At 36.8% G+C, this 27961-nt stretch overlaps 1 protein-coding gene across 1 annotated transcript in view; it reads left to right on the top strand.

The window, feature by feature from the left end:
* The window catches only part of slc24a3 (solute carrier family 24 member 3), a 75390-nt gene that overhangs the window by 31571 nt on the left and 15858 nt on the right, over nucleotides 1–27961 (top strand). The window contains exon 4 of the mRNA XM_083539469.1: nucleotides 26505–26581. Coding sequence (XP_083395595.1) covers nucleotides 26505–26581 — 77 coding nt within the window. The remainder of the gene's footprint in view (nucleotides 1–26504; nucleotides 26582–27961) is intronic.

Genomic DNA, 27961 nt, shown 5'->3' with positions numbered 1-27961 from the left:
ACAGGTGTTCAAATACTTATTTGCAGCTGTATCATACAAATAAATAGTTTAAGAATCATATATTGTGATTTCTGGATTTTTTTTTTAGATTATGTCTCTCACAGTGGACATGCACCTACAATGACAATTTCAGACCCCTCCATGATTTCTAAGTGGGAGAACTTGCAAAATAGCAGGGTGTTCAAATACTTATTTTCCTCACTGTATATATATATATATATATGTGTGTGTGTGTGTGTGTGTGTGTGTGTGTGTGTGTGTGTGTGTGTGTGTGTGTGTGTGTGAGACCGTGCTCTAATGGTAAAACAGATCAACTCCAGTGTTTCTTAAAAGGGAAGCAGAGTATGGGGAAGTAAGAGAAGGGACATGTCACATTACTCATAATAGTGATGAGTACCGCAACACCACCACAGTGTATCTCTGTGTATCAGCATCTCTCTTTCTTTATCCATTTGTGTTTGTGTGTGTGAGTGTATATTTTTCTTGTGGATGGACCTTTAATTATTCACGCATGTGTTTTTTGCATATGTTTGCAATGTTTCCACTTCACAGCTACACAGATAAAAAATATCTTTGGTTTGACACATAGGGTCACTAGACACTTGGATCTGTCTGAATTCTACTAAATATTGTGGAAGATTGTGGATTCTCATTTTCATTGGTAAAAAGATTTTGAATGTTTTGTTCCTTATTTTCCATTTTTAGCCGCTTAACATAATCCTGCATTTATCTTATTGATAGTTGTGTGCTGGGAAGTTAAATGAAAATATTTTGTCTACTTTTATATGCTGTTGCCATGAGAAGATTTTTAGAGTACAGAGATTTGTGCACTAGTGGGAAAGTATAGCAAGAAGTGTGATATGCTTGTAAAACATGCCATCGTTACACTCAAGGGGAGCCACAGCAAAAAAAAAATTATTCACTGGTGTTCAGACAGCAGTGTGAGCTGTCGTAGCTTCTGGTCAGGTTTTGCAACTCCATGGCTCCAGTGTACAAGTGTACATGCAGGTACATACACATATATCTACAAACACGCACATTCCAAATAATAAAACTAGTGATGGAGATTGGGGTTATATATATATATATATTTTTAATGATATTGCAGAAGAACTGGGATCTACACTATGGTTTCGCCAAACTGTTTATGAATTGTGACCTGTTGCTATGCAATGCTGGAGACAGTACTGGCATTTTTTTCCCGCCTGTACAACTAAAGCAGCGGGAAGACCAAAGGCAAATAAATTTCTCCTGACAGAAATGAAGGAAATTGGACACAGGAGGTGAAACTGACATTAGTTTCTGGTAGCATTTACTTTCTCGTTGCTTATTGTTAGATAGATTTAGCAATTATCTGCAAAATCAAAATTGTTGTCTCATCCACTGGAATACAATGGATAACATGGTAAAATTATTTTGATAGACTGTCTTTATTCATAGGTGAAGTTCACGCATATTGTTAATGGGGCTTCTAGAATGTGTTAATTATCTGAGGAGGAACACCCCAACTTTCATTTCTCATAAATGCACTTTCTCACATCTTGCATCTCAGAAAAGCCTGACATCTCATCTACAAATTGCAATTGCAATTATATATATAGCATTATATAATTATATATAGCAATAAATCAACGTGGACAGATCTCTTCACAGGAGGGAAGCAGCAATAAGAAAGCGGGTATTAATTGACCGAACATATTTGATCTGTCTCACTGGGAAGGGAAGATGGATACCCAAGGGCATTTCTTCAAGCAAGACAATATTTAGGGGAATTGAAGTCACTTTCTGGTCACCTAGAAAAACATCACAACACTCAATATATTGAATTTAATGGAATTTCATGGATATTCAAATCATACAACAGCTTCTGTTTTGTTTTTTTTCAGTAGAAAATGAATCAGTGACCACTAGAACAGTTTGGCTGAAGAAAAGGGAATAGTTCAAACCAATTAAAAGCATGGGGGGTGAAGGGAAGCTATGAACATGGAGTTTTCTATGCTGCCCACTACTCGGTTCAAAAATGTCATCTCTCTGTGTATAATTATGCAGGGTGCAGGACTGCAGTCTTTCCATGCATGGGTATGGGTGTGGATGTGGGTGTGGGTGTGTGGTGTGTGTTTGTATGAGAGAAAGAGATTCAGTTGGTTCTGTCCTCTGAAGCCCATATTTATCATTGCTGTAGCTTGAAGATGCAGAGCCAGGACACACAGCTGGCTTTTTCTCAGAGGACCATCACCTATAATGCGACACCTACTTTTTACCTTATTGTCTTTCACACAATTTCATAGAATCATCTTACATAGGTTCAGGTCTTAATTAGTAATGGAATATTATTGATGATATTGCCAAGCTGAAATAAACATAGCATTACTGCATATAGACCACAAAAGGTGATCAATTTTGCTCTCTTAAACAAAGAAAATCATGAAAAGGCAATTCAATCATTTAACTTAGTGATACTTAGTAATATGTTTTGTCTACAATGGACTTTTGCTGTTTTTTTTACAGAAACTCTGTAAAGCAAAAAGACTGTAGATCCCTCATCATTACTCCTATATGTGGGCCATATGAACGCACACAACATGTCTTTGAATGCTGTAGCTTTACAATTTCCCTTCACCAGAACAAAGGAGCTCCAACCTGTTCCAGCAGGACAATGTCCCTATGCACAAGAGAGCGCCATGTTTAATGCAGAAGATCTTAAAGAGGCCTGCACAGATTCCTAACTGAATTGGACACTTTGGCTATGAATCTAAACATCATTTACACGCCAGTTCTCCTCACCCAACATTAGTGACTGACCTCAGTAATGCTTTTGTGGCTAGCACAAATTCCCATAGTCACACTCCACAATTATGGCGTTCCTAGAACAGTGGAGTCTATTATAACAGCAAAAGGGGACTAAATCTGGAATGGGATGTACAGTAAGCCTACAATTGGTTACTACATAGAGTCAAATATGCGTTTATTTGCAAAATATTATTCTTTTAAGAATTTATTTAGGATGTTAAATAGATTTACTTCTTTCTTACTCAAAACATGATTCCAAATTAATTTTTCTCTTAACATGTAAATATAAAGTATTCTGAAAATACAGGTATAAAATGTTTTGCCTCCTCTTATTTCCCCCCGTTAGACTGACAAGAAGCACTCTCAGCTATTCCTTAAAACTGGCTGATAGTTGCATATTTTTAATCTGCTGATACCAATAATCTTCTCTTGTCTCAGATTTCTGTGAAAAGAAGTCAGGGCCAGCAGCTCACAGTTCTTTATCAGGGTGACCTGTGCTGACCTGCTTTTTCCTCTTTACCAACGATCTTTCCCAGTTCCCCAAGTAGCTGGAGAACAATTCAATCTTATTTTGTACATTTCAAATCCAAATTCTTCTTTGATCTATCGATATTTCCATATATATATATATATATATATATATATATATATATATATATATATATATATATATATATATATATATATATATATATATATATATATCAGATATCTCCAATTTCCAATGCAATCTCTTCATGCCAAGCTTGCTCTGGCAAAAGATAGCCAGTCTATCCTTTTGTGTGTTAAAGTAAGGCAGTAATAGCTTGCAGAAAAGCACTCACTCATAACTAATGCGACGCTTGATGGAAGGCTTGTCTCTACCGCTGCTTTATTCTTCTGCCTTGTTTTCTGTGTTTATTTTTAGCACCGCTGTTGGACTTTTTATGCTCTGCTGCTGCATTGATGCCTGATGGACTGCAATACTCTAGCATGTGATGTCATCGTCAGTGCTTCTGGGACGCTTAAGTTGACTGAGATTATGTAAGCTGATGCTTTCAGCCAGGAGAAAGTCATAACATCAGTGAGGGATCAGAAAGCCTGAGATTGTTTGCTGCTATATCGAGAATTAATGTATGCTGATTGGTGGTGTTTATGCGTCTGTTTATTTTTCTCTCTGTGCAACTGAGCTGATTGTGTAAGATGCCGTGCTATGGTTGGATATGTGTATATCTTTCCTACTGAGCATGTGCGAGGCTCACTATGTGTGTGGTTAAAAACTTCATATATGGACCAAGCATGAACTTAATATCTTGACCAAGCATGACAGTAAAGGAATATTTGACATTACACTGGTGATTCATATTTTAAAGTAGACAATTTTTTTTGCTACAACGGTACTATATATTATTTTTTTTATTTGAATCTGGTTTAATAAGAGCTTAAATGTTGCTGCAAACAAAGCTTTGAGTTAAATAGTGTCAGCTGGCATCCAGCAATGCAGGCCGAATCCTACAGAGTATTTTGCTCTCTTTTGCCTGGGAGGTAGCAGGCTGTGGAGCATTGTAATCTATATATGTCTCATATATTGAGCCACCATTCAGTAGCTGTAACAGCAAGTTGCACTGTGTATGCGTGATAGCAGTATGAGTACACTGGTAATTTATTAATACTATCTACATAATGCAGATAAGCCATTGTGTACAGTGCATTTGTCTGCTTTAACACATATCATGGTTTTTGTCATGAAGCAATTACTGACTATATTGAGTGTGTCTGTGTCTGAGTCTGTGTCTGTGTGTCTGTCTCTTCGGTATTCTTCCTGGACCTGTCATTACATGCTTGTGTATATCCTGTGAGGCCCTCCCCTTTTCCTCTTTTTCCCCAGCTTCCAGTGTGCTTTACTGCATAAAGTTTATAAATACGCACCATGCTGTTAATATTCCATGGTGCTTAATGGCTTTAATGGCCTCAAAAATGACAAAGAAAGATTTGTAATGTGTCAAATTTTCGTAGTACAGTGTAAATGTTCAATGCAATAAATGTATAAATTTTACAGTGCATAGTTATTATGGTAAAAATAAGAAAATGTTCATGAAGAATTACTGAACTATGCTTAGGTGCAATATAATGAATTTTTTAAATGAAGGTTTTTATTATTAAGAGAAAACTAAATCCAAAACTAAATGGCCCTATGTGGAAAAAGTGTTTGCCTCCTAAACCTAATAACTGGTTGGACCACCCGTAGCAGCAAAAACTACAATCAAGCATTTGCGATAACTTGCAATGAGTCTGGTACAGCGCTGTGGAGGAATTTTGGTCCACTCATCTATGCAGAATTGTTGTAATTCAGCCACATTGGAGGGTTTTCGAGCATGAAAAGCCTTTTTAAAGTCATGCCACAGCATCTCAATAGGATTCAGGTCAGTACATTGACTAGGTCACTAAAAGGCTTCATTTTGATTTTCTTCAGCCAATCAGAGGTGGACTTGCTGGAGTGTTCTGAATCATTGTCCTGCTGCAGAACCCAAGTTTGTTTCAGCTTGGGGTCACGAACAGATGGCCGGACATTCTCCTTCAGGATTTTTTGGTAAACAGCAGAATTCATGGTTCCATTTTTCACAGCAAGTCTTCTAGGTCCTGAAGCAGCAAAACAGCCCCATATTTTACTGTTGGTATGATGCCAGACGTAATGGGACACACACCTTCCAAAAAGTTAAACGTTTGTCTTGTCAGTCCAGAGAGTATTTTCCCAAAAGTCTTAGGGGTTTCACCGAGATGTTTTCTGGCAAATTCGAGACAAGCCTTTATGTTTTTTTTGCTCAGCAGAGGTTTTTGTCTTGGAACTCTGCCATGCAGACCAATTCTGCCCCGTCTCTTTCTTAAGGTGGAGTCATGAAAATGGAACTTAACTGAGGCAAGTGAGGCCTGCAGTTCTTTGGATGTTGTTGTGGGATCTTTTGTGACCTCTTGGATGAGTCGTCGCTGTGCTCTTGGGGTAATATTGATCGGCCGGCCACTCCTGGGAAGGTTCTTCACTGTTCCATGTTTTTGCCATTTGTGAATAATGGCTCCCACTGTGGAGTCCCAAAGCTTTAGAAATGGCTTTATAACCTTTTTCCAGACTGATAGATCTCAATTACTTTCTTTCTAATTTGTTTTTGAATTTCTTTGGATCTACTTCACTTTGTCAGGCAGGTCCTCTTTAAGAGATTTCTTGATTGTGAACAGGCAGTCATCAGGCCTGGGTTTGGCTAGAGAAATTTAACTCAGGTGTGATAAACCACAGTTTTAACACACTGGACCATGTAGTTTTGGATTTAGTTTTTTCCTCAATAATAAAAACCTTAATTTAAAAAAATTATGTTTTACTAATGCTTAAATTAGTTTGATGATCTGAAACATTAAAGTTTGACAAACATGCAAAAAATTAAGAAATCAGGAAGGGAGCAAACACTTTTTCACACCACTGTATATCTATATACATATATATACATACAAATTCTCTCCTTTCTAAGAATAATATTGATTAATTAAAATAAATATAAATATTATATATATATATATATATATATATATATATATATATATATATATATATATATATATATATATATAGCAGGGATTCCCATCAGTTTATTTTCATTCCTAATCCATCCATTTATAATCCATCCAGGTGGGAGGAAACCGAAGAACCCAACAGAAACCTACATGAACATGGTAGAATACCTGAAACTTTTTACAAGCAGGAATGTAAACTCAAGCATGGGTCTTAGCGCTGTAGCCTGACAACTATACCCATTGTACCACCTTTTCTCCCTCATTCATTTATTAATGCTTCATTGAAAGCTACTAAATCGCTTTGTTATTTACAAACCAATGTTTTCGCTAGGACATGATTCTCCGAAACCTAGTTGACAATAAATCTATCTAATGACAAGAATCTAAAGCTATTACACATAGTCGGAATGTAAATAAATATAAATGTTATTCAGATTGATCAGAATAATAAATTCCAAAAGAATTCAAAAATAGCTAAGAGGAGAGAAATCTTATAGATTTTTTTTAAGGAGGCTAAGCAGAAAGGTTTGAGGGGCTTCTGGTTAAGACTAGAGGTGTGGATTGGAATCCCACAGCACAAAAAAAAACCCATATTCCCAGCAGCCCTGTGTGTGTTTTTTTTATTTCTTTGTTAGGGTCATAGCAGTATGGGTCGCATTACAGAATAAAAAATCCTAAAAAAAACTTGTGGTTTAGACTACACCCTTGCCCTTTTGAAAAATCTAAATACAGAGATGGATATAAATATGTTTTGCACTAAACTGATATAGAGAATGGCATTGCATTACACCTCCAGTATGTGGTCTGCATAGTGACCGGGATGTCCTGTTTGTAGTGAAAAATCCTTAAGTGAAACATTGCGTAAGCACTTTCTTATTTTAACGAAAAGAGTCACTTCTGGCCAAGGATCCTGAAAGTGTTTTTAAGGATCATTAATTTTTTTAAATATAATGATAATCTTCACCTACAAAGGTACCTATTGTAAAATAAAAATGTGAATAATTCAGAAAATCTTTGTGCCTGGGAAAGGCACTGGGAAAACTACAGCTGATGCTGTAAAACACAAATGGTTGTTTATTAGTTGTGTGTGTGTGCGTGTGGGTATTTTTTGTTATATAAAGTTACATTGCTCATTGATTCACTCGTGCCATACACACATCCACTGTTTCACTCCTCTTGTCCTGTCTGCCTTACTGTGTTTGCTTTCTTCTTTCCTCTCGTGAGTCCCCGAGTTCCAAAGATCTTGAAAAGTCAATAAAACACCTCTAATGAGTCATGTGGAACACACAACAAGCATAGATGGAGAGAGACAGCCAGCGAGAGAGAGAGAGAGAGAGAGAGAGAGAGGGGAAAGAATAATGACACCATAAGAAGGTTTCTGTATCCCATTTGACCTGTCTATTGTGCTTCTTTTATTTATGCCGTGTTTCTGTGGAGTCAGTCCTCACGCTGCTGCACTCACTCGTGTCAGATTAGATCCATCAGTGTCTCTCCAGGCTGGTCACAGCTCAAAACAACACCTCACGCAATGGCTAGTTTTTCCGTTCCCATTCCCTCACTTTCTTTAGTGCGCTGCCACAGACCCTCCTCTTTACGAGCATTCCACCTCAATAAATGTGTTTGCAATTAAACACAGCCTCAGTCACGTGTCAGGCCCCAACCTCATGATATACTGTAGGGCAGAGTGAATGGACAAGGTGGTGAACAATGAGTAGGCCATACAGTACCTGTAAGACAGTGCCACGAGCCCAGCTGTGTGTGTGTGTGTGTGTGTGTGTGTGTGTGTGTGTGTGTGTGTGTGTGTGTGTGTGTGTGTGTGTGTGTGTACACTCATGCTGCAGGTTGCTGTATGTGCTTCCCTGTGTGTAGAGGGAGAAGAAGCTTAAGTTTAGCAATGGGCCTTAGTAAGGAGTGCAGCCAATGAATTATTCAGATGTCCACATTTAGAATTCCTCTAATCTTTCAGTTTGTGTGTGTGTGTATGTGTCTATGTGTGTGAGTGTGGGAGTGAGGCTATGCCATTAAATGTTCCCACAATGTATAACCCAGTAAATGGGAACGGGATGGGAAAAGATGGGATAAAAAGCACAAAAGCGTGCTGCACATGGCTCCCATTGTGAAGCTGTTTGTATTTGCGTAGTTCCAATGGAAAAGCTTACTTGCGCTCGAAAACCTTAAGTTCCCAAGGCAGAGAACTTTCACATCAGTGCGCTTAACCTTTATGTGCATTGGGAGGTGACGACTTAATGGTTTTTAACGAGTCGGAGTGCGTGCATTCCCGTCTTCCACTTAAATGCAGTGCAACGGTTTAACCCGTAGAGTCTCCTTGGCGGATCAAAAGGACTTTGTAATGATGGGGGTGATTATTTAGTGCTCTCACTCACTCACTGCCCCAGAAATCTGGTTTCCGGAGGCTCAGGCTGGTGCTGCTGCACTTTCTCACCACGTCCAGTGGCAGCCCGATTAAATGCCAGTATTACCATGTGCCCTTTCTGCAATCCCACTGGCCGATTGCAGCCTTTTACATGACAGTCCTGTCCCACTAACACTTCTTTTTTCACCTCTCTACAAGTGTCTCTCTTTCCCTCCATCTCTCTCTCTCTCTCTCTCTCTCTCTCTCTCTCTCTCTCTCTTTCTCTCTCTCTCTCTCTCTCTCTCTCTCTCTCTCTCTCCCCATGTCCCTTTCTCCAGTTTTTACTCTCCATCTGGACCTGACCTGATCTCTTCGCTGCATGATTTATTATTCACTGCCACACACGCTGGCGGAAATAGTCGTGTTTCCAGGAATATGACATCTTTAGAGAGCAGGGTTTAGTCCTCAGAGAGCGGACAGACGTTTCCAAAACAGAGTTTTATTTTAGGCTTGACAAGAGATACACACATCGAGTGTGCGAGCGCGTGCATGTGTGTGTGCGCATATGTGGGAGCAAAACGCATTTGATCAGTGATTGAGGAAGCGATTACTCAAATTTCTGATTAAGATTCCAAATCGACTGCTGTGCTGTGAGCTAGATACCATGGTTTCTTTTTTTCTTCTTTCCTTTTTTTTTGGAACTTAAAACACCTTTAATTATTGTGATCTTGGTGGATGACTCATTTGAATGCGGGAAGATAAATGTTATTCGATTATTGTTTAGTAAAAAGAGGCTATTCCTGCATGAAATAAAAGATTTGACGCTCACCCACAAATGGAATGTTGCGAAGATTTAATTAAGTGCTTTACTCCCACATGAGGAGGTCTCATTTTCCTGCCACTGCATTTTACATTGACAGAACAATGTTGCTCTAATGATCCAGAGCTGCACATACAAATACACACACACATAAACACATGCACGGAAATCTGTGCATGATTGCTGCTGTGAGAACAAAAGTAAGTAACATATTGGCTTATTTTTCCTCACCTGATCCCTCTTTTGTACTCCCCCTCTGTTTTACTTTGTCTCCAGTTCTTTCTTTGAGGTCTGATCTGTGAAGTGTGAGAGCTTGGCTGGTGGTGGGGCGTGTGTTAGGGTCTATTGGACTCATTTACCCCAGGTTACACAGTTCACTGAGAGTCATTCTTCACACACACCCGAACATGTGCACAAAGCCTAAAAAGCCTAAAGCATTTTCTTTTATTCTGCAAATACGCTATGTCCTCTCTCAGTTTAAAGAGACTGGTGGGTTTCTGTATTACAGACATTGTAGTTTTGAGACTTTCTCTGTTTATAGTAAGAGAACTAGACATTTGACTATACATTCTTTGCAATATTTACATATCTGTACATACTGTACATACATACTGTAAATACAGCATAAATATGATTTGATATGATGTTTTTTTTATTAAGTAATGCAGTCATGTCACAAATTCACGATTCTGCCTGCAGATTACACTTTCCCTCAGTTTCCTTCTCTTCCATAAGACAAATGACTCCTGCATTAGATAATGTGCCACCCAGTTGTTTTTAAACACTTGTGGCAAAAAAAAAAAAAAAAAAAAAAAAAAAACCTAACTGCAACCATATGTGCATGTCGGTAAGTGTTGTCAGGAGCAGGAATAGGTGGACATTTAAAGGGCCAGGAGCACATGCAGTTGACAAAACCTCCCCGCAAGTATGCAGGCTCTTTAAATATCTTATTCTTGAGGACACCTATTCTTGAGTACCATGGTTCTTGGTTCACACAATTCTTCATTAAAAGAGTGTGGAATATTGAATAAAACCATAAGATTTGCCATATTTAAATGTGGTGAAATGTTTGGTACAATTCTGCACTTCATTCGGTATATTAAAGCTGGATTCATTGTGAACTATAGTGAGGGAAATAATTATTTGGTCCCCTGCTGATTTTGTAAATTTACCAAGAATTCTGACTTCCACAGACCCAACTTAGTCTTGTACCTTTTCAGCAAGTACTCCTAATATCAACCCATTATGTGTATAAAAGACATCAGTCACAATTAAACTCTTCCATTAAAACCTCTTCACCATCATGGGCAATACAAAAGAGCTGTCAAAGGACGTCAGGGATGAGATTTTATACACGCCAGTAATATGTCTGTAAATAAGAATGTCATGCATATTTTTAATCGTACTAATTTGTGTATGACTCATTGTATATACTTCTGCATTTATTAAATTGACAGTGTACTCAAGTAAAATCGGTGGGGAAATAACAAGCGGACAAACAAAAAACCAAGCCTATGTAATTAAAAAGAAAATTATTTTTAGAACTATTCAAATAAATAGAAATTAAATGCATATGGATTTATCCCATTTCTATGTTTAGATGCAGAATGCTTTTTATTTTATCAAAGTATTTACAGTAAATGTACAGTCAGTTGTTGCACCTTTCGGAAGAATAGATATAGTCAGTAATGTTATTTTTGTGTTCTTTGATGATGCAGTGTTTCTTGAAAAAGCTGCAAACCTTCTCTCACATTGTATAACATATACATTAGCAACAAAACTTTGGCCAGATGTGGTTGAGGACAGCCACAGAATCAATACTGTGATGCAGCCTGTGTAGCTTTGATAAGAAACAGTACCGTTGTATGGACTTGTCCTTGAAAGACAAAAGTTGAGACTCAAGCGGTCATTAAATAGTCTATATGTAATTTGTGGGGGGTTTTAATAAGCAAAGTAAGTGGGTAATTCGAAAAAAAAATAATGCCGCGACTTTACACACTGTCTATTCATTAAAGATAAATAATGGTGGTTCATTTATTTACACTGATTGAGAGAAATCCAGAAAATAACACTGACACTAATAACTGGGTCAGTGAGAGAGAGTAGACTTGATAGCAGCCAGTAAACCCAATGCACTGCATATATTAATACCGTAAACTAATCACACTAATGACTTCATTAGTTGTAGTGTCACTTCTGCATAACACGATGCTGCAGCTTATCATTAACACCAATGGCAGGCTGAGGAAACAAAAGCCACAGCACTCGTTTAATCACACATCCTGCCCCTTTAACGTCCACCTCCTCTATTCCTGCTGCAGACAAACACAAACTGGCATCTGTTGACCATTCAGTGACATGTAGATTACAGCACTACTGTTATGCACTGTTCTCTAAAAGGTTTTATCGCCCGAGTTATTTTAATGACGTACAGATGAAATATGTATAAAAGTTTGAATTATATAACATTCGGATGGTTAGGTAATCATCATGGACTGGCATGATAATATTTCAGCAGAGTCCCAGGGGCAGGAGCGGTGCTGGAATATCCAGCTTGATCCAGCATAGATTTAAAAGTCAGGGATTTTATGGGGGCACAGTGTACCATTATGGCGTCTTATACCATGCTTATAATGTCAGTAATACAGCAATGTTAGTAGTGTATATTCCAGCATTAGTTTGTCTTCCTGTGCCATGCTGTTTTCTCAGCACTTGTAAATGCACATTATTAGCAACCCCTAAAATGCATGGCGTATCTTTTACAATGTGATCGTTTGCAAACTGTGCAACTGATCATCCGCGAATAACTTGCCGCTCGGAGAGAGACTGAATTGTGATGTGACTAAAGCAGCCAGTGACTTGTGAACAGTATTAATTGAATCCAGGCTTAATTGGATACACTGTCAAGGCAAAAGCTGAGGAGACAGATTGCCAGGAACAGTTGCATGGTGAGTGTGTGGATCATGTCATTAATTAGCAGTCTTAGTGCCATTGTGTATGTACCATGGCCACTTAAGCATAATGTTTTTTTATTTTTTTTTAACCATTAATCTTCAATCATCTCAACAAATGCTAGTTATCTTGAATACAGGAAAAGCAGAAAATGGGAAAGTTGGGAAACAGTATAAACATCTGACTGAAATTTTAGGGTTTAAATATTAGATTTTGTAAGATATTTATATCTTATATGGATGTATTTCTATTAAATGCTAGAAGAGAATGGGACTGTTGTAAGAATGGCTGAAGTAAGTAAGTAAGTAAGTAAGTAAGAAAGTAAGAAAGATTTCCACCTGTCCATGGCACGTGTGTTTGTCATATACATGCGGATTAACATTATGTCCCATGTTCCTTTTACATCACAGACAATTGGAAATGATTACAATGAATAATATGTTACTGAATAATATGTTACTGAATGTCAAGTCATGCTTTTTTACTTTGAAGGGTTATAGACCATCCATGAGAAGTTGATTCTTGCTGTCATTCACAGTATAGCAGATATAAACTGTTATAACTGATATAAACTTAACCACCGCTTCTTTTTTTTTTTTTTATTAAAAATAAATGTTCTTGGTCCTAAAGGTTGTCTCGTAGTGGAACATTTCAATAAGAAAGCATTCGAGACTTGTAAAAAAAAAAGCTACCATGTTATATAAGACATTTTTGAAATCTGTTTCTTATCAGGCATAGATTCTGCAATAATAGGCATGCGAATGATTTGTTGCTATAGAAACAATGTGTTAGAGCAAAGGCAGTACTATAAATTACAGCTCGAACTACTATCAGAGCTATGCCACACACCTTAGGACCAATCAGATTAAAGAATTCATCAGTGCTGTTTTATAAATAGTAATAATGAGTAGATATTAAATGTACAGCAAAAGCTTTACTGAAAATCTCTCTCAGGAAGGTCATGGACCTTCATGGACAAATTTAAGTGTGAAAAGGAAAAATGTGAAATCTTGTTGGTCTCAGATGTGGAACTTTTGGCTGGGGTGTGGAAATTACTTTTAACTAATGCTTATGCAGTGTTGAGGGTATTTGTGTGTCTTGTTTCTTTCAAATATACAACTGAACTTGTGTTTGGGATGCTAAACATTGTGACTTGTGTATGCAAAGAAGACGCTGTGGGATTTTCACTGCTCTTCTGACATGCTTGTGCCTCTGGCAAGCAAGAGTCTTGGATTTATGTCACTACTAGATGCCAGGCAATGTTGTATATTATTTATCTGGGATGTGTGATTTGGTATTTCAATATTAATGTTGTAGTACACTGTCCTGAATGTCGGAGTATTGCCATGTGTCTGTAATTTGTTAGTCACTGAATTAAGCAACCTTATCAGTTATTATGAAGGCGCTTTCAAGTTTTACAGTATGATCTTTTCAGTATGAACTCATACGCTGCAATCGCTTTTACTTTGCTGGCTACAAAACTATCAATCTTTCATACACATACACAAGATTATTCCTTATATGTCTTTTTCCTCACTCCCATTGTGCCAGATGTTGGCAAGTATTTGACTGGATTTCTTTCTTGGCCCTTGACTCTTATTGTATTGTTCATTCGATACAGGTTTTGGCTCTTTTGCAGCATTTTGCAGCATTTTTGCCTGTAAATGTTTCTTTAAATGAATTGAGCAAAAATGCTTGTTACAGGAATGTGGACTATTTCATGCCAACATTGTTATGTGACACAAACACTTCCTATCACTGTTTGGTATTGTGCCAGTATTGTCAGTAAAGAGTGTTATATTAGCTGTCTATTCGGATTGGTCTTTGCTACAAGCTTCTGAGTTTAAATAAAATCTATACCCTTGTTAAAGACTCAATGGCATGTTATTATCCAATAAAGCAAGAAGGAATGAGTTTAGGATTTTAAAGAAGAGATGCATGCTGAATCTGAGGTCATGTAGGTATCCATGCTTTTACATATGAGTGTATGATTGCCAGTGGAGATTTCCAAGTAAGCGATAGAAGCAAATTCCTTGTGAGCATGTTAGCAATAGAAATGTTACAAACCATTTTGTTACCATGAACCTAACCCCAATGTTGGGTAGTTGGAAAAAAAATACATTTTTGCACCAGAATGACTAGGGTGGCCTGGGTTCTTCACACAGCCATGGAACCACTAAACCACCACATGCATATTTTGTTATTCTACTTTCCACATCCCACACCCTTTCTACATCTCAGCCCCTTTGGACCAAGTGAGGGAGCTATATTCAAAGTCATCTTAAGTGTTTGTAACATGATATTCCTTACCCACAAAAGTATTTCACGCATTATTACAGGAGATGATCATATAGACTACTTATACTACTTTCTATTGGTAGCGAGAATCACTGAGAATAATGATATTGTGGATAACTTTGTTTAAAATTGCTTCTACCAACGATAAAAAAAGAATCAATAAAAGTCACCTCCACATGAGGTGCGATAAAGTAACATCCATCTGTACAGTGCACACCATGTGGCTGCTTCACAGTTGTCCACAAGTGAGAATTCTCACATAGTATTGTGGCAGCTGGCAGGCTTTTCCTCATAGTGTTCTAGTATCCACACTGGACATGGGGCTGGTCTGGGCACATTCTCCAGTGCTGGAGAAGATAGATTGATAGGTTTATTAATATTATATGTTCAGGTGATGGCTGGCTTTTCCACCTTCCTTTTGTGTTCACACCACAAGCATTGCCCTGTTAACACCAAAAAGTCTCCTGTGCAACATTCCCAATTTTTACTACAGGAGTTGTGAATACCAGTGATGATAATTCTGGTAATCTCTGTCAAACGTAGAGCGTCTTCATAGAAGCAAAATGTGGCCTCTTGTATCTATATGTATGAATAACAGTACTTAAAGTTCAAAAAGGCATATTCTCAAGAAATCAGAACAGTAAATGTGAATGAGTCACACTGATTAAGGAAAATTGTCACACCTGTTGAGGAGGAAAACTAAATAGGACATTTGTTAAAACACTGAATCTGTAAAGGAGGTGATGAAATCGTAGTCTATGCTGATACTGATGCTAGTTTGCTTTAATAATCAAAGCAGTCGTTTGTCCAGGAGGGATAAATTCATATTTAATCGAATAGCAGCCATTGGCCAATAGCAGCAGGCTTTTGTAACAACCACAATCAGTTTATGGACATGGTTGTAAAGTTGTAAAGGTTGTAACATTATCTCAGTGCATTTTCCAGCTTAGCCCCTTACTGTGGTCAGGGATGTGACATTAGATGTCTTCATTTTGTTATATCTTTATTGCAGACTTGAAGTGAATAGGAAATGGGCACATGGGATTTGTTTTTTGTTACACTCAATTTGGTAGGTATTGTGTTGCAAAATTCCTTATTATTCTTTTTTATGCTTGAATGTCATATTTAAGATTCTCCAAACATCATTAAACAGTCTTTTGTCAAATTCATGCATTCTCAGTGTTGTTCTCAGCCATGGCATTTTTAGACATGGAGAGTGAATACTGTTATTCTGGTCTATAGAATTCTGCAGCTTGACTGCAATATTGTCATCACACTTGTGGTTCTGTATTGTAATAAACACAATGTATCCAGAAAGGCACTGCCAAATTTGCAAAATCTTATTATTATTATTTTTTTTTTTTTGCAAAAAAACCCCTAACTTTTTGTGTAAAAAATAAACAAAGAAATTTATATTCGAGAGAATGCTGGGTGTTCGACATGAGGATGCCATTCTTATCTATGGCATTGAGTCCCACAGAGCATAATTAGATCTTCTTTCTAGGTAGAGGTAGCTGCATTCTCTCTCCTCAGTAAATCAGAGCAAGATTGGCCATTTGCTATAGTCAGAAGGCTCATGTATAATTTACATTCTCTTGTCCAAGTGTGTCCAGCATTGTTATATGACTGACAGTCTCAAAAGATGTAGTGCCTGGATTTACATGTCATAAAGGAAGAAAATGGCATCTTGCTCCCAGGTTGGGTAGCTACAGTATCATGTAGTAGTGAGAGTGTTGATGGTAAAAGTTTCCTACATTGCAACAATATACTATAAGTTAAATTCCATGCTATTAATCATAGTCTTGTATTTAATATGGCAGATATAGTGTATAGAATCTGAGGTTTGAAAAGCATTTCAGCAAACAAATTTGATGATTGTGAAATGTTTAAGCAAATCAGTGGTGGACAGTAATGAGGTAAATGTAATTCGTTACTGTACTTAAGTAGTTTTTTGCATATCTGTACTTTACTCAAGTATTTACTTAAGTTTGGGGAGACTTTCACTTTAACTTCACTACATTTCAAAGTCAGATATCTTACCTTTTTACTGAACTTCATATTGCAAAATCAGTAATTTCTTTTTATTTATGAGTGGATTAAAGCTTAACTGGTAAAGCACACAGCAAGCCACCGATCATTGTTTTTTTTTTTGTTTGTTTTTTTTACGCGCATTTTAATAGTTGCGTAAATTATTATATCATGTCGCAGTCAATGAACCTGGTAACTGTGCACCCACCGCCCGGAGAATTTCCCTTACTCATACACTCAGAAAAGAGGGGTGGGGTATCAGTATGGTGAGCTGAACCCAAATAATATTATGGATGACAAAAAAAAGGTCTAAAGCTTTAGGAGCCCAATTCAGAAAAAAGGAGGAAAGTAGAAGATGAGAAACATGCAAAAATCATAAAAATCTGTGTATGCAGCTCTATCACTTGTTATAATAAGTCATTATAAGGCTAATGCATTTAATGAAATAGGCTAAAAACTGTATATCACTTAGGTAATGCTGTGTTGCTCGCTGTGCTTTTACACATAGGGCAACATCTCCTTTAGTTTGCATAACACTATAATGTATAGTATGTAGTTTATCATAATGTGTGAAGCAACAAAACAATTACAGCCTCGGTAGTCTAGTTGAATTGTAGTTAAACTGACGTTTATTAATTTGGTTACCTTTAACTGAGGTGATGTCATAAATGGCTACAATTAGCCAAAGTGTTGTATGGTTCTTGGTAGTGAGAGTTTTATAAATTATGCACAATGACGTGTATTTAATTTTTGCAATAAATGCATTTAGGGAGATATTTATACATGAAAGGAAGCTATTTGAAATGTATTGTGGACCGCTCTGAGAATATGTCAGAAGGAGAGATGAGCATTTCAAAGCTGAAACTAATCAATGGGACAGACGTTGGGTCATGGTGGGGTTCACCCAGGTTGTCATCAATGCTAGAACTACCATTGGTGGTATCTACTAAGCACGAACATACAGTTCAGCATCAGTTCAACAGCAAGCAGAACATTTTGGGCGTAATAAATAATGTAAGAAACTCCTGACTCTAACTTGCCACAACACCCATGGCCTTATTTGTGCGATATTTTTGAAGTTGCTGAAAAGAAGGTTCTGGGCTCATGATAATTGATTAGATATCAATCAGTGGTTAACTAATTAATATCATTCTATTGATAGATTAATGTGCTGAGATTAACATTAGAGTCTTTTCACATAAACTGAGTTGATTAAGCAAGAGTCTTGTGACAAAAATGATAACAAAACATTATAGCCGTAATAAATCATAGTACTTGGATACATGAGTACATTTGAAGAAAAGTATTTTTTTACTTTTGCTCAATTGAAAGTTTAAAGAGGAGCACTTTTACTTTCATTGGAGTAATATTTTACCTACTGTATCTCTACTTTTACTCAACTACATGGTTTATGTACTTTGTCCACCACTGAAGCTAATCATGCTAGCATTTTGTATAATTGATTCTTCTTGCTAATGATGGAAGTTCTGAAATTAAGACACAGGCAAAACATTGCATTTAGAAGGATATCATCATTAGCCAAACTATTTATTTTTCCAAAATTGTATTTTATAGAAAGAAAAACTGTAATTTCTGCTACTGTTTTACTCTATTGACAGTCAGATTCTAAGTTCTGCCATTAGGCAAAACATATTATTTTACCAACATTTGTGGACACCTGACCATTGAACTAATGTGCTTTTAACATCTGATTCCAGATTTTGCTCAGTTATTATAATATTATTCTATATATTATTTATTAATTATCATTATTAAATGATGTATATAGTATAATACCTTTCTAGCAAGGTTTTGAAATAAAGTTTCTTATCCAGAGCAACTTGCAATTATGGCATTTATACACCTGATCGGTGTTGCTCAAGGCCTCAGCAGTGGCCACTTGGTGATGCTGTAATTTAAACCTAAAACTTTCCTATTAGAAGTCCAAGGTCTTTAACACTAACTATCACTTTCCACTAGCAGTTTTTGTATGTGACTGTGGAAATTTGTCCTATTCAACCAAAAAAACATCACAAATGTGATCAGTACAAGCTGCTTGAGTTTAAACTGCATAATTGGTTATGTGCACAGCAGCATTGTCATGCTGGACCCCTTAGTCCAAGAGAGGTAACATTTTCTTCAAAGAACATCCAGAGACAGTGTCAATAATTGTGTGCTTCCAACTTTGTGGCAACCCACATTTGGAAGGTTATGGTCAGGTGTCCACATACATTTGACTAAATGCTGTTAATTAGTAATAGTCATGGGAAATCTTTCGGTTTCTCCCAAGTGATTATAGTTGCGCACCATGTTTGAAGAGATAATAAATAAAATACCCGACAGATAATAAAGTATATTCTACTTATTACATTTGTCTGTTCAATGCAAGGAATCTGTAATGTACAGTAGCTTTATTATGTAATAACCGTTATTGCAATATGGGATTTTAGAATGCTGATATTGCAGTGGGCTCCAATTTGACTGCAGTGGGCTCCAATCTCAAATGTTTCAGATGAGTGGGTGTTTTAATGAATCAAAGAATTGACAGCATCTACTTAAGGGACAGAATGATGCAGACTCTTCTGGAAAGATGTTACATTAGGGTTTCATCAGTCGGTTAAAATAGCTTAAGTTTCTTTCACCTAAGAAAAATCAGCTATAGTCTGTCCTTGTTCAGTCTTTCAGAACAGCTGTCTTTGGTGATTACATGAGAGAAATACAAAGATTTTACATCATATTCATTATGCCTCTCTCTCTCTCTCTCTCTCTCTCTCTCTCTCTCTCTCTCTCTCTCTCTCTCTCTCTGTCGTTCTCATGCATCTATTAGAGTATAATTGCAGCATGGTATGCATTTTGTAGATATGACAGTACAATGTGTGGAGTCAGAATCTCTCTGTTAAATTGAATTAAGAAATTAACTTAACTTTGATCAATTTTTACAGGTTATTTATAACTAACCTGGGTTAGCCCTTTGCATTCGGTTCTGGAGCTGTATAGGATGCCTGTCTGGCAGGTGCAGATGTGAGCTGAAATCTCTGCTCAGGATTACAAGCGTTGAACTGATGATTCTTGGATTTCTTTTCTTGCATCAGCTATTGTTTTCAGTGTATATTTCTGGAGGTTGAGAATAATATAGCAAAAATCAGTCAGCAGCAGAAGGCTAGCCATACTCTCTTCTTGACTAGACTGTTTCACTTAAACTGGAACAAATACAGAAGCAGAAACTGCTGCCGATGAAATCAAGCTTTTCAGCTTCATGCTTACCTGTTTACCTTACTTTGAAACATAAACACATAAATTGCATCACTGCAGCTTATTTGACAACAGATGTTATTTTTCCTTTGGTTTGTGTAACAGAGGCCTGGTGTCTGTTATTTGAGTGTGACAGTATGTGTGATTGATGGGTGCTTCACATTTGAGGCTTTTCTTTGTGTACACCAGGCTAGGCTGTTTCAATGTTACCTCTTTGAAGACCTCTTTTAATTTTTCACAAAGTTGAGGCTTCAGTATTAAGTTATAGCGGTTTTGAAGCAAGTCTTTGCAGAGAAGTTTAAGGTCATGGTCCACCTGTTGCTCTTTCAAACATTTAGAACAGTTTCAAAAGCAGATACTTTTGATGTTATGTACTGTTTCCAGCCTGCTTTTAACCTGTACTTTTTAAATCTTCTAATCGGTCTGGCATCAACAAATGACATATGGTTAGTGTTGTTGTGTGCTGTGGTAATGCAGCTGAAATGAGATTCATCATGGCCTATTGAATACACTCATTACCGTCATGCATCAGTGCACTGTTCCCTGCAAGAGGACCAAGTCTCAGTGTTGCTGTCTCCCTAATGAATCGTGCTGTCATCAGTGGGTCCCAGTGCTGGCCAACAGCATCATTGCAAACCTGTTGTTTTCAGAACAAAAACAGACAGATCAGTTTTTCATTATCTTTTCTTTCATATGTTTGGTATAGAGGTGTTTTTGAGAAATGAACTGTGAAGGGAAATCCTGGAGTAAGCCCAAAGAACAAAGTTAGAATGAACAAGAAGAAGGTCAAGAAGAAGATGAATTATCAATAAACAACAGTAATTATGGTCATCATCCTTTTTATACTCATTTACTTCACCCTACTACTAATTCCTTAACATCAAAATCATCTTTTGTATGCAGTAAAAAAGTACTGCCATAAAATTGACAGTAAATTAAAATTAAAATACATAAATGAATATTAATATGGCTGTATGAATAAATTCATACAAAATCTTAAATTATAATAAAAAACCCTATTTAATGTTCATAGGTTTAAGCTGTTTCTGTCTACCCTGTAGTTGTGTGAATATGGGTTGACAGTATGTAGCTTAAGTTGGCTCAGATCTAATCAGGGTCTAGAGGGCAGTCTGAAGCCTGCTGGCACACAAATTATGGAGCTGCTCACTAAGAAAATATCACTGTACAAGAGTGACTGGATATGTTCATCTTTCCCTGCTGAATGCCTAATATGATATTATTCTTCTCACAGTGTGAATCAAACACCTGTTGTTTTAATGTTGTCACGTCATTGACCATTACAAAATATGGCACAAACATATAGCTATCATCATATCTCTAAATGCAGTCAACATCATTATATTTGCAAATATTCTACGTATAAGCAGTGTCACTTTGATTCTGTTGAGGAACGAGCAGTTTATTAACAAGAGACTGATTAGGTGATTCAAGGTGTGCATCAAAACTGTGATCCTATGGGAACCAATTAATAAATTAATTAATTAATTTAAATGATGCAAAGTTACAGGACAAGGCAACATTAATTAACATGGGACATTAACATAAGTATTCATAACAGGGCGTTAATAACGTGTTAACGCAAATAAATTTTTTAAGGGGACTAATATTATTATTATTTATTTTTTTGTAATTACTACACATTTGTTTTATTTTACTGTCTTAAATCAAGCACCAAAATCCACCATGGTGCACACATCCGACAACTAAAATCGTCCGTTGGAAAAGTTCTGTTTGGTGTCCTGTTGATTTACATAATTTGAAAACACCATAATTACTTTAAAACCTTTTCATGAATATTTTGTCGTTATGCTCTATGTTGAGTATAGTTTCATAATAAACATACGGTATATTTGTCTAAAGCATCCATATTTGTCCATGCTCATGTTGATTAAAGGAGGGCTGAAACAATTCCTTGTGTAACTCGTGTAATTCGAATGCAAAAATGCTTTGTTTAGTCCAGACCTGGGCAAACTACGGCCCGCGGGCCACATCCGGCCCTTTGTACGTCCCTGTCCGGCCCGCGTGAGGCAAATCATAAATTACAGGGATGCACCGAAAATTTTCGTCCGGAATACCTAAATCACCGAAACAACACGGCAGAAACACAATTGTAATGACGCAATAAAAAAGCGCAGCCAGCACACGGTTATCTGGATAAGAGCAACATGTCTGCGGTGTGCGGATAGTGATTTGCAGAACATGCAATGCTGAAATTTCAAGAGGGGGTGTATCTGCAAAGAGTTTCTCCAAGTCGGGTTTAATTTATCACCTGAAATCCAAACATCTCGATTGCCATTCTAAATATGAGAAGAACGTGGCGCAGAAAAGTAAAGTCAATCCGAGCATGCGCACTCCGTCTGTAGTGGACGTTTTTGAAAAGGCAGGAAAGTTTTCCAGTGATGGTGCCAAGGCAAAAGGCATAACACAAAAAATTATGAATTTCATTGCCTTTTGAATAGATTTTTCATTTCGGTGCATCCCTAAAATATTAGCGTTGGTGTGGCCCTCTGACACAATTCGGGTTTCTCATGTGGCCCCTTGTAAAAATTTATTGCTCACCCCTGGTTTAGTCCATAGTCCATCCTCAAGGACCATTATTACTGACGTACCATCTGCTAAACTCTAGAGCGCTGTCGACAGGTAAACACTATGGAAGCCTGTTTCCGCCGCATAAAAAAAACATTTGCTTAATCCAATTCTTTTTCTCGCAATTCTAATTAATTTTTTGCCAGTCGGGCAGCGTCACCCCCTCTGTAGATGTGTAAAGAAAGCTTTACACATAAAAAAATTAAATAGGCTATTATCAATAGAATTCCATGATATCAAACTAAGCCTCCGATCCCTGGAGAGAACTCTGTCTACAATCAGCTCTGGAGGAGGCGAAACAAGTCAGATAAAGCAGAGGAGGCCTCGTTACACCAACAGCTTCAAACTGCAGGCTGGTGGATGCACCAGAAATGTTGGATGTTTATGAGAAATAAAGTCGCAATTGCAAGAAGAAAAAAAAATCGACAAAAAAAAAAAGAGAGAAATAAAGTCGAGGTATTAGGCAATTTTTTTATGTGGTGGAAACGGGCTTTCATACAACACTAAAGATGCTGCAGAATGAAAAATGGAGGAACAGGGAGAAAACACTGAGAGGTGAGGAGAAGATTCAGGCCAAAGAACACAACAGAATATTTCCAACTTTTGGGATCATTTTAAAACTAAAACATAAAGAAATCCCTGAAGTACGTTTTCTTCTTTTAAAGTCATTTGAAATTGATTTATATATTTTTATTTATTTATATATTTGCATTTGCATCTTGATGTAAAATCGCAGTTAAATGCATTAAATGGGTTTAGTTTCACAGATATTCTTTTATGCAATTTCAGCAAAAAAAAAAAAAAAAAAAAAAGGAGACAAATTACTTGTTAATTTTAAGAGACCTGTCAAATTTTCTCTTGTATATTTGGTAATGCTTTTTAATTAAGTAATTTTTATCTGATTCCTCGAATAATCGATGGAATAATTGGTAGAATACTTGATTACTAAAATAATTGAAAGGTGCAGCCCTAGATTAGAGTATTAAAAACTTGAAAAGTATTGAATTATGATGCATTCAGAACTGATAAAAATGTGCGATTAATCACAATTAAACATTTTAATCGATTGACAGCCCTAATTGATATGGATGTCTGTTGCTTATGCGAAGTGTATATTGCAGTGTTTAATACATCTTCAGTAGCTGCTTTATTTTAGCAATATACATTCAAATTACTAATTTGTTTATATAAAAAAAAAAAAAAAAAAAAACATCTGCAGGAGTTGGTGGGATTGGTGATTGGTTAAATGCTCTGTGAGCACAAGTGAGATTGGTCAAACGTGTTATGGTTGCAGTTGGGATTAGTCAGATTTACTGTGGCAATGGTCAGGTTTTGTCAAGGTTGCTATGAGAGGATCTGGGATTGATCAAACATGGAATCAAAAACAGCCAGGATTGGTCAAATTTGTTATAAGAAGGGACAGGATTAGTTAACTTGCTATGACAGGGGCAAGGATTGGTGGAACCAGGATTTGTCCAAACTGGATGTTAAAATAGAAATAGAATAAAATGAAAACTAGAAATATTGGAAGCAGTATATATACTAATTCTTAATATAGCCATGTTGAGCCGGTACAGCCTTTATATTTGATCTTTGACAGAGTTTAACATTAAAATAAATGGTCATGCGTCTTTGTACTATGACAAAGTGTCTCATAGATTTTAATAGAGAGCTAAAGTAGTTCTGTTCTTGACGTCATGACTGCCAGTACAATAACAAACCCAATTGCAGCGCTTGAGAGAGCTTACTACTGACTTCACTCTTCTCGTCATTTCCAATCACTTAGAATCCAGCCATGGCCTTATATAATCCCTCCACACACTCCACACACTCACACAGTCCTAGTTCAGTCTGTGGGCCAGAGTTGATCAATGCAGCCATCAGTGTGGCATGCTGAGTTTGGGAATGGCTTGTTAACAGTAGCTCTGAGCGCTGAGATGCCCTGGTTAGTAACTGCATGGCAATCAGCAGGTGAAAATCATTTCTGGCTCAGTCTGATTGTTGTTATTTCTGTTTAAATGTAGTGAAGGGGCATCACTTAATTTTAAGATCTTAACAATTGAGCCTATTTTGCTATTAATGCATTTAATTTAAAGAAAGTTTCAGGAAAGTACAGGCAGTCCTCTACTTACGATGGAGAGACGTTATGACGACCACATAGTAAGTCAAAAATATCATAAGTCGAAGATGGTACTATGACTGTGGCAGTCTTTTCTGCTTCATGCTGATTTATAATTTTCATTTTCTGCTCTAAACTGATGGCTTTCCTCTTCTTTCTTTTCACTACAATCAGGAGACATACTTGGGCGCTTGAAAGACATGCTTTCATCACTGGAATTGCTGTTTGAAACCGTTTGAAACAAAAAAATCCACACTGAGACAACTTTACTCCGTCGACTGCTAGCAAGATACACTCATCCCAGCCGCGCGTCCAAAGTATCGTACATCGTGCGCTGCTGCCTGTGCCTGTTGCACGAATTGTTTTTATATTTTTACAATTTTGTCGGGGACCATCTGTATGTAGAGCAAGAGTACTATATCAAGTAACAGACTCTATAATAGCTTTCAAACTGCTGACCTTGACGATTATAAAATATCTGCTTTTTGAAACAACCAACCAAACAGTGGACATGAAGAGGGTGGTCAGTAGACAATTCAATATTGATCCATAATCAGTGAGAGGATTGCTCTAGTTTGACGGTTGTCAAATGTAAAAATTCATGCAATATTCAATTAGCTCACATGTATGTAAACATTTTAATGGTAAAGAAACCAAACATGAGGATGCATATACCATGTGCTGACAACAAACCAAATCGAATTTAATCAGCCCATAAAGGTCAACATACTTTTAACACATGATGCAAGGAGAAAGTGTACTGAAAAAAAACATCAAAAGAAGTTATTCTTGGAAATATTGAAGGTAAGAGCATCAATGTAGGGGTTCAATACAAAAGCAACATCTTTGACTACCTTTCTTTTAGTGCTTGGTCAACTAGCTGAAGATTGAATACAGTTTTAAAAAAGCAGCTTATTTCACCAACTTAACAGTATACTGTGAAGGCAGCAGCGTCATCATTTCTTTGAAATGTCTAATCAAAACGAACAGAATAACGTTTTCATGAATCCAGATGGCACTGCAGGTAGTGTCTGAACTACAGTTTGTGCATTCACATCTCCTGTAGGTTGGAATTTGGTTTCACACTTTTTGGGTAGCATTTATAAGCACATGGCAACAGATCCAAAGATCTCATGCTCGGACCATATTCAATCCTTAGATCACTATAATTAGAAAGACTTGGATAGTAGATGCTGCAATTGAAAGTGGGTTCACCAAAAGTCACAGGTGTGCTATAGAAGAATTAATATTTCCAATATGCAAAACATTATAATTGACACTGAGTTATATAAATGTATGTTTAACTTGACAACATTTGAGTTAATCAGATAACCAGAAGCAGGCTCAGGTAACTACAACAATGACACATTTTACAGTTTGTTTTAAGACTTGGGTTGGATTTTGCTGGACAGATTTTGACATTTTCAAAACACTCATGGATATGCCTTAGCGAATTCAAACAAATATAAATTATAAGTGTAGCAGTGAAATGAGAGCTTCTGCTTGAAATTATTTTGCCCAGTTTAAACATATATACTGAAAGTTGTGCGGGACCTACAGTAGTAGAGATTCTTGGGGGACTTCTTGTAGCCAGTGATGGCAACAAATGGGAATATATTTATGATTGTCAATGAAATTCCTTGAAAAATAAACTGAACCAGTTGCCTGTCTGAGGGACCCCTGTGGCATGTCTGTGTGCATGTGAGTGGTTTATGTGTAATGATCCATGTGTTTGTTTTTCTCAGGTATACATGAGTTCCCTGAAGACATTTTCACCAACCAAGAGCGAATGGAGGGAGCTGTGGCTCTGCACATCATTGGTGTAAGTGTATGTGTGTCTCTGTGTGTGTGTGTGTGTGTGTGTGTGTGTGTGTGTGTGTGTGTGTGTGTGTGTGTGTGTGTGTGTGTGTGTGTGTGTGTGTGTGTGTGTGTGAGCTATTGGCTTTTTTTTTTGGCATACAATAAATAAATAGTTTAAATGGACATTTGTTTACAATGGTTGTTGATTCAGTTACACTATCTATGCAATAACAAATGCAAAAATGTACCATGGCAGTGGATATAAATCAATTGGCTCAGTTTTGTGATTTGCAAAGATAGTTACAAAATAAAAATTAGTAAGAAAATAATTGTCATGAAATAAAAAAATACATTTATTTATCTTCAGTAAAGATTTTATCCTTAACATGATTGCAATATAGTTGACCATAACATTTAGTGTCACACTTGTTTGCTTATGTTTTGGGCAGGTACAAATGAAACCACAAGAGAGATTGGTCGAACATTCAATACCGATATATCTCATTTGCTTGCTTGAAGGATAGACATTTGACCTAGTTACCTTTACTTTTGTCTCCAAAATCAGACTCCAAGAGAATTTTATGGCTTTTTTTGCAACAGCTCAGACACGGAGACATTTACTTTTCAACAAGGCTGAAAATAACACGGATACCTTCGATTTTCCGACCTGAAAACCACGATGAAGGATTTGGACACACTGTAAAGTTTATGGAAACACAACTAGGTCAATGTTGTTTCCACCAAGGAGCAAAGTTTATAGGAAATTTAAAGCAGCAGTAACATTTAATAAAAATAGAGTTTTAGTGGAACAATTCAGGAAGAAGAAAAGGTTAAATTGCTATTATAGCATTCTGATATTTTCACTAAAGTGGTGAGAGTATTTGGTTTATTTAAAAGCTTTGCTATTAAGACATTTTATTAATTTATTGGGTTGGTAAGATTTAGCTCAGGGGACTCATAGCCTTGCCTGAATGGCTTCTTTTAGATACTTGTTTTTGCAGAGAAATGGATGGTCTTATACCTTCTCATGCTGCTTTCTGAATAGTTTTATTTAAGTTATAGCCTGTGATCATGACTTTCTTCAATTATATGGTTTCAGAGTAGTTGGTATAAAGTTTAAAAACTCTGTTTAACACCGCAGGTGGAACCTCTGAGAAGATTGACTTTGGCAGTTATGGTGTATGTATTTGCATGCATGTATTTGTGTGTGCATTTTTGCCAAATCTTTGACCTAATGACACATAACTCACATAATTTGTTAGCAAATATAATTACTTTTGCCTCATTGCTTCTGCTTTTGTTGTTTCCTTTAGGTTTTAAAATTGTACTCACTTTAACATCTAAACAATGCATATCCGCACAATGTTGAATAGAGCAGAAAGAGTGCAGTGTGATTTATCGC

The sequence above is a fragment of the Silurus aristotelis genome (assembly GCF_946808225.1).
Source record: "Silurus aristotelis genome assembly, chromosome: 4".
Taxonomy (NCBI): Eukaryota; Metazoa; Chordata; class Actinopteri; order Siluriformes; family Siluridae; genus Silurus; species Silurus aristotelis.
This window is presented reverse-complemented; position numbering and strand designations above follow the sequence as displayed.